The 12,192-nt window shown below is 42.9% G+C and overlaps 2 protein-coding genes and 1 long non-coding RNA gene across 3 annotated transcripts; 2 read left to right on the top strand and 1 right to left on the bottom strand.

Annotated features, from left to right (window-relative positions):
• Positions 1–3,841: 3,841 nt before the first annotated feature.
• Positions 3,842–5,162, top strand: LOC136515745 (uncharacterized). Its single transcript, XM_066509252.1, has 3 exons — positions 3,842–3,868; positions 3,964–4,666; positions 5,065–5,162. The coding sequence occupies exons 1-3, from the start codon at positions 3,842–3,844 to the stop codon at positions 5,160–5,162; spliced, it is 828 nt and encodes a 275-aa protein (XP_066365349.1).
• Positions 5,163–5,430: 268 nt separating this feature from the next.
• On the top strand, positions 5,431–6,108 carry LOC136515744 (uncharacterized). The gene has a single exon (XM_066509251.1). The coding sequence runs from the start codon at positions 5,431–5,433 to the stop codon at positions 6,106–6,108; it is 678 nt and encodes a 225-aa protein (XP_066365348.1).
• A 797-nt stretch (positions 6,109–6,905) lies between these two features.
• On the bottom strand, positions 6,906–9,916 carry LOC136518842 (uncharacterized). The gene is made up of 4 exons (XR_010774622.1): positions 9,687–9,916; positions 9,383–9,512; positions 7,320–9,216; positions 6,906–7,215 (listed from the first exon to the last, which is right to left on the bottom strand). It is a non-coding gene; the product is annotated as an uncharacterized lncRNA (long non-coding RNA).
• Positions 9,917–12,192: the final 2,276 nt, after the last annotated feature.

Below are 12,192 nucleotides of genomic sequence, written 5' to 3'. Positions count from 1 at the left end.
CCTATTTTTCCTCTCTTTTTCTGCGGCGAATGGATTGGGTTGGTTCCCTGGTCAAAACCAAAAATACTAACCAATTTTGTGTGGTTTCATTAAAATAGATAAGTGCTAACTAAGCTTTATAGATGGGAAATCGCCCTAATTCGATATGGAGTGGGATAGTTGGTATTGGCAAGGTGTACCCAATGAAAAGTATCTAATCAATATCGGGTATGCTTATGAGCTATGGTTATGAGCTATTGTGCATTTCACCCTCCCTTCACTTCGTTGACTTCCGTCTTCCTGTACCGGCTAGTTCGTTGACTTCTGTACAAGAAGGAGTAGGCGGCAGTGGTGAACAATCATCGGTATCCTTCTTTTCCCCATAAACAAGCACGGCTTTTGTGATTGTTCTTGGAATAGCATACTCCGACTCGCGTAAATGCAGCTTCACCAGAGTGTACAGTACATAATCAAAAGACTCACTTGTTTAATCATATAAAGTGAAAGAAGTTCTCCTATCATGGATTGTGAATGGCTCAAGTGATTGCTTGGTTGGGTCAGTCCGGTTCTCAGAGAATCCATGTGTTTCGTGCTTCGTGTTAGCTTGTGAGCAAACGGCTACTGTTTTCTTGACTCTCCTTGTTCTGGCCTCGCTTGCTTGCATTCCTGTACTTCCTCAAGGTATCAATGAAATAGGCAATCAAGATCTAGTTGAGCAAGGCATGAATGATAATTGATGTGACTAATCCCCCTGTTTGCTTCTTCCTTCATCCGGGCTAGGCACGTACTCCGATTTCGAACTTAGTTTGGCTAGATTCGAATGCCTTTTCACTCCTATTGGTTAGACAGATCCGGGCTTATCAAGTGGTACTGAAATATGGTCAAATTCTATTTAGTAGAAAGGAAGGAAGCAAGTGAAGAAAGATGGGATCAAATTGTGAATGTTCTTGGTTCGCATCTTGCTTTATGGGCCTTAAAATTCGGCCTATTTCCTTGTTGGATCTAGAGGCCCATGTAAAATACCACTCTTTTGATACAAGGGACATTTAATTTTTCAGAAATTCTCTAGTCAGGGCGTCCGATCGTCCGGAAGGGTCATGTTCATGCGCTGCAGCACCAACCCAATGGTCCAATAACGTCTCTAACCTTATCCTGCTACCTCCATTATCCAGACGGAAGGATAAGGTTCTCTCCACCGCACGCGACTGAGGCCGAGAGGCCATAGCCCGCCACAGAGGTGCCGATATGCCATTCCCTATCCCGACGGCGACCACGGTGCCCTGCCCGATCCTAACGGCGTCCGCGATGCCCTGTCCCATTCCAACAGCGGCCGTGGTGGCCATTCCTCTCCTGACGGCAGCGCTCCCTCTCCTCCCCCTCTGACGATGCTTCCTCCTCGCCTATGGATTCTATCACAATTCCCTTTCTTCCTCCTCAATGATGGCGGTGACAGCAAGCCACCTCCTCTCTCTCACCGATGGTGGCGGCAGCGGGCACCCTCCCCCGCGTGGATCTAGATCCCGTTCTCATGGCGCCTCAAGGGGCCTGTGATAGGGCACAGAGTGTGGCTATGATGTGCTTGACTACATTGCGTCCCTCTAGCCAGTCACTTCGCGCCACCGATGAGCTCTACACCAATGAACTTCAAATGTCGACGATCCTCCATTTCTCCCAAGCAGCAAAGAGATGTTGCGCTGAAAGCGCATGTTGCAAGTGTACATTTTCAGATGTTTCAGAGGTATGTTGCAATTATTTCATGTGGATGTTGCAAAAGCAGATCGAGATGTTGCATATGTTGCAATAGTTGTACACGTATGTTGCAAGATTTTTTTCCCTATGTTTCATCTATTTTTTCGACGTATGTTGCAAGTGTGTTTATCTAGATGTTGCATACGTTTCACACATATGCTGCAAGTGTTTTATCTGGATATTGCGTATGTTTTGCAATGTTTTTAAGTGTTTTCTAGGTGCTTTTGCAAGTGTTTCAGAAGTATGTTTCAAGTGTTTTATCTGTCTTCAGACGTATATTGCAAATGTTACATCTTGATGTTTCAAAAATAGATCGGGTGTTGCAATGTGGACGCACGTGGGAAGCGGGAGGGGGCACGAGCGGTCCCCGCGCGCAGTCTGACGGCACGGGCGGCGCAGGAGACGTCCAGGGGCACACTGGTGGAGACGTGCTGGCGCGAGCGAGTGCGGCGTGTGGGAGATGGAGTACAACATGGTCGTCCGGATGCGGCGTCTGTCTGAACGTTCGGGTGCTAGCACTTCTGATTTGCCAGCATTAGCAGATCACGCTTAATCCTTGCCTCCTTGGTAAATCATTTTCCAGTGACCCTCTTATAATGGAGGAAACACATTAAATATTCCTTGGCATCCCTTTTTGAATTCTAATTATTTGACATTTTGCGATGTGAGGGTGTTGCAACACAATGAATAGCAATCCTATCCTTAGGGTCCAATTATAATTTTTGATACAAATGAATATCTCATGTCTATATTCATTCATATATATTCTACTCTCTCCGTACTAAAGAGAATGCATTTCTAGAACTTGTCCAAGACAAACAATTTTAAGTTTAACTAAATTTACAAGAAACAGTATCAACAATTATAATTCTAAATACACATGCTTAAAAATATATTTCATGAAAAATCTAAATATCTTTATTTGATAATATCATAAATAACAATGCAATTTGTAAATTTTGGTCAGATTGTTGACCTAGCACTATAGTTGTGTGTCTTTTAAATGGAGGGAGTAGAAAGAAACGTCTAATTAAGTCTATTGCATAAAAGGACTCGCTTGGCAAGGGTTCTAGAGCGAGTTAAATGCAACAGTAGTCCATCAACTTGTACCGAAGTTTCACTTAGGTCCATCAACTCTAAAAGTGGGTTTTTGGGTCCATCATCTTTGTCAGTGGCGCATTCCTGGGCCATACCGCTTTGTTCTAGTTTTTTAACCGACGTGGCTGTCCATGTGGCGTCCAGGGTGGATCAATAAGCATCTGCTCGTCACGTGAGGGTGGAGGGCATTGGGTAAAATTGTAGGCAGCCCCTCTAGACTTTTCCGCTTCCAGTTCTTTCCCCACTCGTCTTGTCATCAAGGGGGTGCAGCTCGAAGGGGTAGGAGAGACTGCGGGCATGGCGAGCAGCGCCGATTCGCCACCGAGTTTGGATCCGATCTGCCTCCCGCTTGCGCCTTCCTACGCTGATCTCGTAGAATCCAGAAGATGGTGGCTACATTGCGTAGAAAAGGGGATGCACCGCCCCAATACGGTAAGTACTGTATTGATGCCCAAATCCTTGGATTCAGTGGTTGTAGATTGTTGTTCTCTGGTTGTGCTTGAGCTTAGATACGAAAAATCATGATTTTGTTGCTGTTAGGGTTTATGATTTTTTTGAGGTGACGGGTTGGGGTTTTGTAGTGGGTTTTTTCTGATGTGTTAGTACATTCATAATATAGGTGATGATGATGAAGAATTCACGGTTGAGGTTCACCATGGTGGGTACTTTGTTGGTCAAGGTTCTGATAAAGCTTATGCTCATGAAAGGGTCAATTGGTTCGATCACTGTGAAGTAGCTACATGGTCTCCTCGGTGGTTTGATGAGTTAGCCTTTAAGTTGCATTACCCAAGGAATCCAGTAATGAAGGTCTATTGGTTGCTACCAGGACTGACTTTTGAACAAGGACTTAGAGAAATTAGTACAGATACAGACACAATTGTGATGGCTTCACTAGTGCACAGGGTTAAGAATTTTGTTCTGTATCTAGACCATGATGACACTATCAGTGGGCTAGATTGGGATGACCTAGTTGTAAACCCAATTGCATCCTTGCCCAAGGGTCTGAGCCCTCGCAATGTTGACAGAGTTCCTAGTAAACAAGGTGAAAAGCTTCTAGAGTTCTATTGCGATATGAGATCTCCCAGTGAGACTGATGATGACTCTGACTTCCATGACTCAGACTATGAAATTGATTAGGATGATAATGATTTGTCAGAAGATTGTGTGGATGACCAAGTGCCAGATGAGGGAGTTGCCACAGGCAAGAAGGTACAGAAAGGGAAGAAGGCACAGAAGGGCAAACAAATTCACAGTATTGTTGATGATATGTCAACTGATGATGAAGATTTGCAGCTGCCAGACTCAGATGGAGAAGGTGAAGGAGGCTTGAGGTTCATTAATTTTAGAGACCAGGACATGGGCAATCCAATATTCAAGGTGGGTATGCTCTTTGAATCGGTTGAGGTACTTAGGAAGGCTGTCACTGAGTATAGTGTGAAGCAAAGAGTGGACATCTGGTTCTCAAGGAATGAGCAGAAGAGGTTGAAGGCACAGTGTGCAGATGGATGCCCTTGGTTGCTGTATGGATCAGTGGACAACAGGTCAAATGGAATGGTCATAAAAACCTACCAAGGTACCCACAACTGCCAGAGGAAGTGGGTTGTCAAGAGGTGCACCTCCAGGTGGCTAGCAGAGAAGTACCTAGAATCATTTAGGGCTGACAAGAAGATGAGCATAGCAAACTTTGGAAGGGTTGTTCAAAAGGAGTGGAACCTAACTCCATCATGGTCTAAGTTGCAAAGAGCTAGAAGGCTGGCCATGCAAACAGTTATGGGTGATGAGGTGGAGCAGTACAAGTTGTTATGGGATTATGGCAATGAGCTTAGAAAATCAAACCCTGGTACCTCTTTCTTTCTGACACTTGATGGTAACATCTTCAGTACACTATACTTGTCCTTAGATGCTTGCAAAAGGGGATTTCTATCTGCTTGTAGGCCTCTGATATTTCTGGATGGTTGTCACATAAAAACTAAGTATGGGGGACAGATTCTTACTGCAGTAGGCATAGACCCCAATGACTGCATGTATCCCATCGCACTTGGAATTGTTGAGGTTGAATCACTTTCATCTTGGACATGGTTTCTAGAGACATTGAAGACAGATCTTGGTATTGCGAACACCTTTTCCTGGACCATAATGACAGACAAACAAAAGGTGATGACGACACTAGTTGCATCTATTTATTTCAAGTGCCACAATCAATTGCACTGCAATTCTAACCATCTTATTGCTATGCAGGGCCTCATTCCAGCAGTGCAAAAGGTGTTTCCAGAATCAGAGCACAGATTCTATGTGAGGCACTTATACTCAAATTTCCAACAACACTTCAAAGGTGAGAATCTAAAAAACCAACTCTGGTCTTGTGCTAGATCTAGTTCAGTTCCTCAGTGGAACAGAAACATGGATAAGATGAGGACACTAGATAAAAAGGCTTATGAATGGCTAGAGAAGATGCCACCACAAACTTGGACTAGAGCATTTTTTAGTACCTTTCCAAAGTGTGATGTTCTTCTAAACAACATGTGTGAGGTTTTTAACAAATACATTCTGGAGGCAAGGGAAATGCCCATCCTAAGCATGCTTGAGCAGATCAAGGGTCAGCTGATGACAAGGCACTATACAAAGCAGAAGGAGGTGGGAAAAGAGTGGCTAGGACACACCTGTCCCAAGATTAGGAAGAAACTAAACAAGAACACAGAGTGGGCATCCACATGCTATGCTATGCCTTCTGGAGAAGGTATTTTCCAGGTTCAGGACAGAGACTACCAATTCATTGTGGATATCAAGGAGAAAAAGTGTGAATGCAGAAGATGGGACCTAACTGGAATTCCATGTGCACATGCCATTTCTTGTCTGAGGCATGAAAGAGTTGCACCTGAATCTGTGCTACCAGAATGCTACTCCACTACTTCCTACCTACTTGCTTATGGACAACATATAAGACCATGCAGGGACAAAAGTACATGGGACAAGGTGGCAGCAACAGAAATACTTCCTCCTATTTATGACAAGAAGGTGGGCAGGCCTCCCAAGTCCAGAAAGAAGCAGCCACATGAGTTTCAAGGCCCCCAAGGTCCAAGATTGTCAAAACATGGTGTCACCATGCACTGTAGATATTGTGGAGATGCAGGCCATAATAAAAAGGGATGTACCTTGAGAAAGGCTGGTGTCCTGCCACCAAGGCAGACAAGCAATGCCCAACCAGAAGAACAAGCCCATCCAGGAGGACGCCAACCAGAACAGATGGATGATGATGGGCCAATACAGAGCCAGGTCTATTAAATTTTTTTGCCATGCTCTATGTGAAAGGGTACTTTGTGTACTGACATTTTTGTGCACACTATTGTATAGGTGGTTATGTGGTCAGACTCCACTATTCCTTTGATGAGCCAACTCAGTGCCACCATGGTATCACATATGGAACAAGAGGTCAGTCACCAGCCCATCTTAGCCTTTCAATAGCTATATTTCTAACTGAAATAATTTTATGTTGCAGTCAACCCAGAGCAGGATACAAGTGAACCAACCTCTCCCTGACTCAGCTTTCATTAGCTCTAACGTTCCAGCAGCAAGACCTGTGCCTCTAACCACAATTTCCAAATCTGGGAGAAAAAGGATTGCAACCATGAAGGCACAAGAACTACACCTGCAGAAGAAGAAGGCTACTGGTGGGAGGAAGAAGGCTCCAACTGAAGCTGAAAACTAAATTCATGCATGTGTGATATGTAATCCTTTTGTAAAGCAGCAAAACACTGTCTGTTGCTTCCTTCTTTTGTGCAGCAGTAACTTAACTGCTAGCAGCTTTTGTATATCAGCCACTACACTGCTAACTTTTGTTCAGCAGCTTACCTGATAGCTTTTGGATAGCAGCAACTCTAAGTGCTACCTAGATAGAATGGTTGGGGACAGCAGTAATGTGCATTGTCAGACTAATTTGCAGCAGTAATGTGCATTGTCAGACTAATTTGCTTGCTGGTTATGGTAGTATGCTGAAACATATGGTTTCATTCACAAATGATTTCAGTTACAATGACCTTGCTTTAGTTACAAACAACATTCATTCAGCTCTTTACAAGAATGGCACACAACAGCAACAAAAAGCACAAACAAGATACATAATAGGAGAAGGCAAGCAACTTTGCACAGGCCAACCAGCACTTTGCACAAGCCAACCAGCTTCTTTATCTCAGTCAAAGCACCAGCTATTGAGTCCTTAATATTTGAGTCACCACCAGTGTCAAGCATTGCTGCTTTATTTATGTTCGAATCTGCACCAGTGTCCTTAACATTGACTGAATCATCAACCAACTTGCCTTCTCTTCTCAGTTGCTCCAGATATGCAACGTACTCATCCTTCCAGTAGAAAAAAGGGCACCCGATTCCATTGGGCTGCAGGAAACCAGATCCATCACCAATGCGAAGTGGTAATCCAAAATCAGTGCGCCAAAACAGCAAAAATGAAGAAAATCACAAGGAACACAATCTACACTGACCTTGTGGGTTGGACAACAGAAGAACACCTCTCCTTTGCTTCATGGTTTCGTTGAAACCCGGCGTACCACTCGCCTCCGATTGCAATCGGTGCAAATAATCAGTGGTATACCAACTGATGTCAGCGGATTTGAAGCTGATGCAGTGGATCCAACCTCCATACTCATGGATGAAATGGTGAATGGCGCCGGCGGTAAGCACACAGAGAGAAGGGGAATGATTTGGTCAGCTGGTGGAGAGTGAGGAAGAGAGACAGGAGGATGGGTTGCCATTTAATAACTCAGGTAAGGACTTAAATGCATTCTTCCACCAACCATTCTGGTGCCAAAACTCCCGCCAAATCCAACCTGGACGCCACATGGACAGCCACGTCGGTTAAAAAACTGGAACAAAGCGGTATGGCCCAGGAATGCGCCACTGACAAAGATAATGGACCCAAAAATCCACTTTCAGAGTTGATGGACCTAAGTGAAACTTCGGTACAAGTTGATGTACTACTATTGCATTTAACTCTTCTAGAGCGGCACTGGCTCCTACTCTGCTCCAGGCGAAAGTCTGCTAAACGATCATTCAAGAAACAGCTTTGGCGAAGATGCATGGAAGAGACAGAGTGTTCTGTTAGAAAATTATGCATTTTCATGATCAATTTAATCCAGAAATATAACATCAGCAGGTTCGTGACGGCATATATGTGTATGTGTATATTTCTAATGAACACTACAGCATGTAGACATGGCATACAGATGGATACAGTAAAAGCGCAAAGTACAGTAATCACAGAGATTAGATTATACCCAGCGGAGGGTCCCATGCCGAGGGCATCGGAGGCTCCATTCGCACTAGTTGACATAGTGCGTTGCTCGAAGTCGTGGACCACAGTCGATGCAGGACGATGTTCGCAGTGCAGTCCCACAAACGGATCACCAGGAAGAAGACGCCTTGCTGTTCTGCAAGCAATCACTGGAAAGAAGATGGGTTCCGAGAGCGATCACCACCAGGAAGAAGACGTACGTGGACGGCACGGATCGCTCCTCAAAAACCTAATCGCCGCTCACCCCGTGCAAGGTTCTCAGGCGGACGAGAGTTCCGGAGGCACCTGCTCTCCCTCCATGCGTGGTAAAAGACTGGCCACGCCCGCCCGCTCGCCGCCGCCTGTCTCACGGCCCGGGCGGCGGTGGCGCGCGCGTGTGGCACGCCTATGTTCTTTTCTCAACTTCTCAATTAAGATGAATAATTTCTAACCATATAAGCTGAGTCAATGTTCAGTTATTAAACCATACAATGCTTAATGTTACGTACCATAGAGTTTTATTTGATTTATTAAATATTATATGGGTCAAGCCCATAATATATCCAACATGTTCAACAACCAAAGAGGCCGAGCTGCAAAAATGTAGCTTCTCTTGGCTCCTAATCATAAACTTGGCATAAATTATAACAAAACTGCCTCTTAAGCCCCTCCACAAAAGTAGCTAGAGTCAACACCCATTCCGAAGAAACCAGAGCCATGCCAAACTGGAGCTAAATGAGATCAAAGCCGTGCACAACTTGAGGTTGGCAGCAAACTAGTATCTCAGCCTGGAGCCAGCACCCAGAGTCTCTGACCTCACAAACACAAAGCCTATATATATATTAGTATTGATGTCATGTATTAACATTCATATAGATTGTCTGTTCCAGGGATTATACCAGAGAAACACAGAGTAATAAAGTACAACGCATTACATCATGAGCAACCATCCTACGAGCATCGAGATTAATCTCTTCACGATCGACCAAACTAAATATATAGATTAACTTGCTTGCTTGCCGGTGCACGGCGATCTTCGATGAGCATGAGCTAGTCGTCATTAATCGCAGCAGAGCTCGCAGAGCCAGCAGCAGCAGAGCGCAGCGATGCTGATGGATGGAGATCATTGACGGTCGCAGCAGCCACCACATGCAAAAGCAAAGTAGGGGCAAACAAAATGGGAAGCGCGTTAGCCAGCCAGCCAGCCAAGATTAATCGCACGAAAGAATGGAACTGATGAACGACTGAAATTAAAAGAGACGTCGTCGAACGCACCATCCCTCGATGAAGCTCGCCTCGCCGCGCTTGGTCGTCGACGACGACGTCGCGCGGCGCCGTGGCCAGCAGCACCCCTTCTTCTTCTTCTTGCTGCCGCCCTGCTGCTCAGCGTCCACCCTCGGGTAGCCTATATATGTTGGTGATATTATTCATTGAGCACAAATTGAAGCCATGACGATCGATATGGTATGACCGTATGAATACGACATGCATATACTCGAAGAAGAACCCGTCCAGTGCAGTGTATGTGTATGTGTATGTATTCTCAGTATCTGGTTCAGTTGAGAATTGAGAACCTCACCCGGGGGAGGCTGCGAGCTGTTGGTGTTGCTGTCCATAGGACGGCGACGATCTTATTAGCTGCTGCTGGCTTCTGTGTTCTCGTACGTGTGGACGCTTATTAGTAGCCAATCTGTGTGTCAACTGTCAACCCAGATTGTAGCTAGATTGCATTGGTGAATGGTAGCCGGCCGGTGCAGCGGCATGCCCAATATATAGGCATACCACGCACGTAACGAACGTAATAAAGTAGCACGTATGCTTTGCTGCTCCGAAATGACTTCTCCCATTTTGGTTTTCTAGCTATAGCTCTTCCTTCGCCAAGTCAGTTCTAGACTAGTAGTACGTTCGTTCGGTCGTTCCAGAGGGTTAAAGGACAAGAAGATGAGGGGAGTCGAGCATCAACTTAGCTTTTCCTTGTGTTGAGGTGATGTGTTAACTAAAAAGGTGAGAGATTCTTGTTCTGCATGCTTCATCGAATAAAAGGAATCGGCAGCTACGCAAATTTCAGCTTGCTTGCTTTTCTTTCTGTCTTTCCGACAATGTAAGAATAATCAACTCGGATGACGCATGAACTGAAAGGAGACAAACACAAATTTAGGGAAATTCAAAGAACATTTCAAATAATAATAATAATAACGACGACGACGACGACAATGACGATAATAATAATAATAATAATAATAATAATAATAATAATAATAATAATAATAATAATAATAATAACAACAACAACAACAACAACAACAACAACAACAACAACAACAACAACAACAACAACAACAACAACAACAACAACAACAACAACAACAATATGATATTAAATGAGTATAATTACATATATTATTATCGTGAAATATATTTTCATAATTCACCTTTTGAATATAGTCGACGTTTTCTTTGTGAATTTGGTTAAACTTAAGGTGACTTAGAGAATAAACTTGGGACGACGGAGTACTAGTAGCTAGCTTGCATGTCAAGCGAAGAACCTAATTAATAACCAGATATAAAGAAAGAGTAAATAAAGAGCCTTTCCGTTAGAATCAAATCAAGGACCACAAAATCTAAAGCTCCATTACGTAAAAGCCGCTTGTAGAAGATATGCCGCATCAAATTAAATTTGTACTGATTTAGAGGGAGAGATGAGAGAAGAGGAAGAAGATCTGCACCATATTTGTGCTGACGATGTGGAGGAGAGAGAGAGAGAGGAGAGGAGAGAAAATAAACGAGTTCGGAGAACATGGTGGGTTAGATATTAATAATATAGTGTGTATCATTATTAAAAAGGATTTTAGGAAACAACCTTCCTAATTAAAACAGACAGACATATTTGAGGACCACCTCTATTAATCATTTACAGAGACAAGCATCCTAAGATAACCATCTCTTTTAATCATCGATTTATAGGGACGGTTATCTTAGGACGTTCGTCTACAAATCACTATTAACCGAGATGGACATTCTACGGGTCTATTTCTGAAAATCGATTAATAGATACGAGCATCTTAAGAGGTCCATCTCTAAAAACTAGAAAAATAATTCATAACTTTTACGTATAAAGTCGGACGAAGACAAACTTTATATCAAAATTATAGACCTCGACGCGAACTATAAGTTTGTAGTTGAGAAGTTTTTACTTGAAACTGTTTAGAGTCCCGAAATATTATTTTAAGTTCATAGATTTTAAAATTTAAAATTCAAAATTGTCAAACAATCCTGGATGTGTTGACATGACCTATACCAAAGTTATAGTTCTCAATACGGTTTGTAGTTGAAAAGTTTTCTCTTTGAAGTTGTTTAGAGTTCTAAATATTTGTTTTAAGGTTTGAGATTTTGAATTTCAAACAACCTTAAGTGTTCACATGGTTAATATCAAAGTTGTAGTGGTCGATCTGATCTACAAGTTTGTTGTTGATAAGTTTTTTATTTAAAATTCCTTAGAGTCTCCAATGTTAGTTTTAAATTCACATATTTTGATATTCCATTTTTTGAAATTTTCAAACAATTTCTCATTCTATATCAAAGTTGTTGTGCTTAACAAGATTTAAAACTTTATAGTCAAAACTATTTCATTTAAAATCATTTAGAGGCTAAAATATTCGATACAAGATTATGAATTATTAAAAAAATAGCTATGTATACATACTCACAAATGAGTGCATAGTCTAGTGGTAGAGATGTGTTATATATGCTAAAGGTCATTGGGTTTGAACCCTTGAAGACGGTTTTTTTGGGTCACTCACCTCTGGAAGGTGGCTGAGCCGATCAACTATGATCATTTGGCATAGACGGCTGCACTGTCCACCTCTATATAAATGTTTTTTCTAGTAGTATATATATCTATAACTAACTATTCAGCCTGTTCGTTTGGTCGTATTTGGCTTATAAGCCATAGCTTATCAGCCAATGAACAATATTTTTCTCTCACACCAAACTAGCCAACAGTACTTTCAGCTATGGCTTATAAGCCAAACCAGCCCAAACGAATATGGCGATTATCTGTGTGGGATTTAGATATATAACCACAG

This window comes from Miscanthus floridulus, chromosome 17 (assembly GCF_019320115.1).
Source record: "Miscanthus floridulus cultivar M001 chromosome 17, ASM1932011v1, whole genome shotgun sequence".
NCBI classification, from domain to species: Eukaryota; Viridiplantae; Streptophyta; class Magnoliopsida; order Poales; family Poaceae; genus Miscanthus; species Miscanthus floridulus.
Note: the sequence above shows the minus strand (reverse complement) of the source record. Positions and strands in the feature narration are given on the sequence as shown.

Bases quoted from the DNA above. Each gene is read 5' to 3' on its own strand.
- LOC136515745 (XM_066509252.1), top strand. From the start codon at position 3,842: ATGTTGACAGAGTTCCTAGTAAACAAG. The intron at 3,869-3,963 runs GTGAAAAGCTTC...GAAATTGATTAG, and splicing joins CAGAGTTCCTAGTAAACAAG to GATGATAATGATTTGTCAGA. The intron at 4,667-5,064 runs GTACCTCTTTCT...ATTGCTATGCAG, and splicing joins GCTTAGAAAATCAAACCCTG to GGCCTCATTCCAGCAGTGCA.
- LOC136515744 (XM_066509251.1), top strand. From the start codon at position 5,431: ATGACAAGGCACTATACAAAGCAGAAGGAGGTGGGAAAAGAGTGGCTA.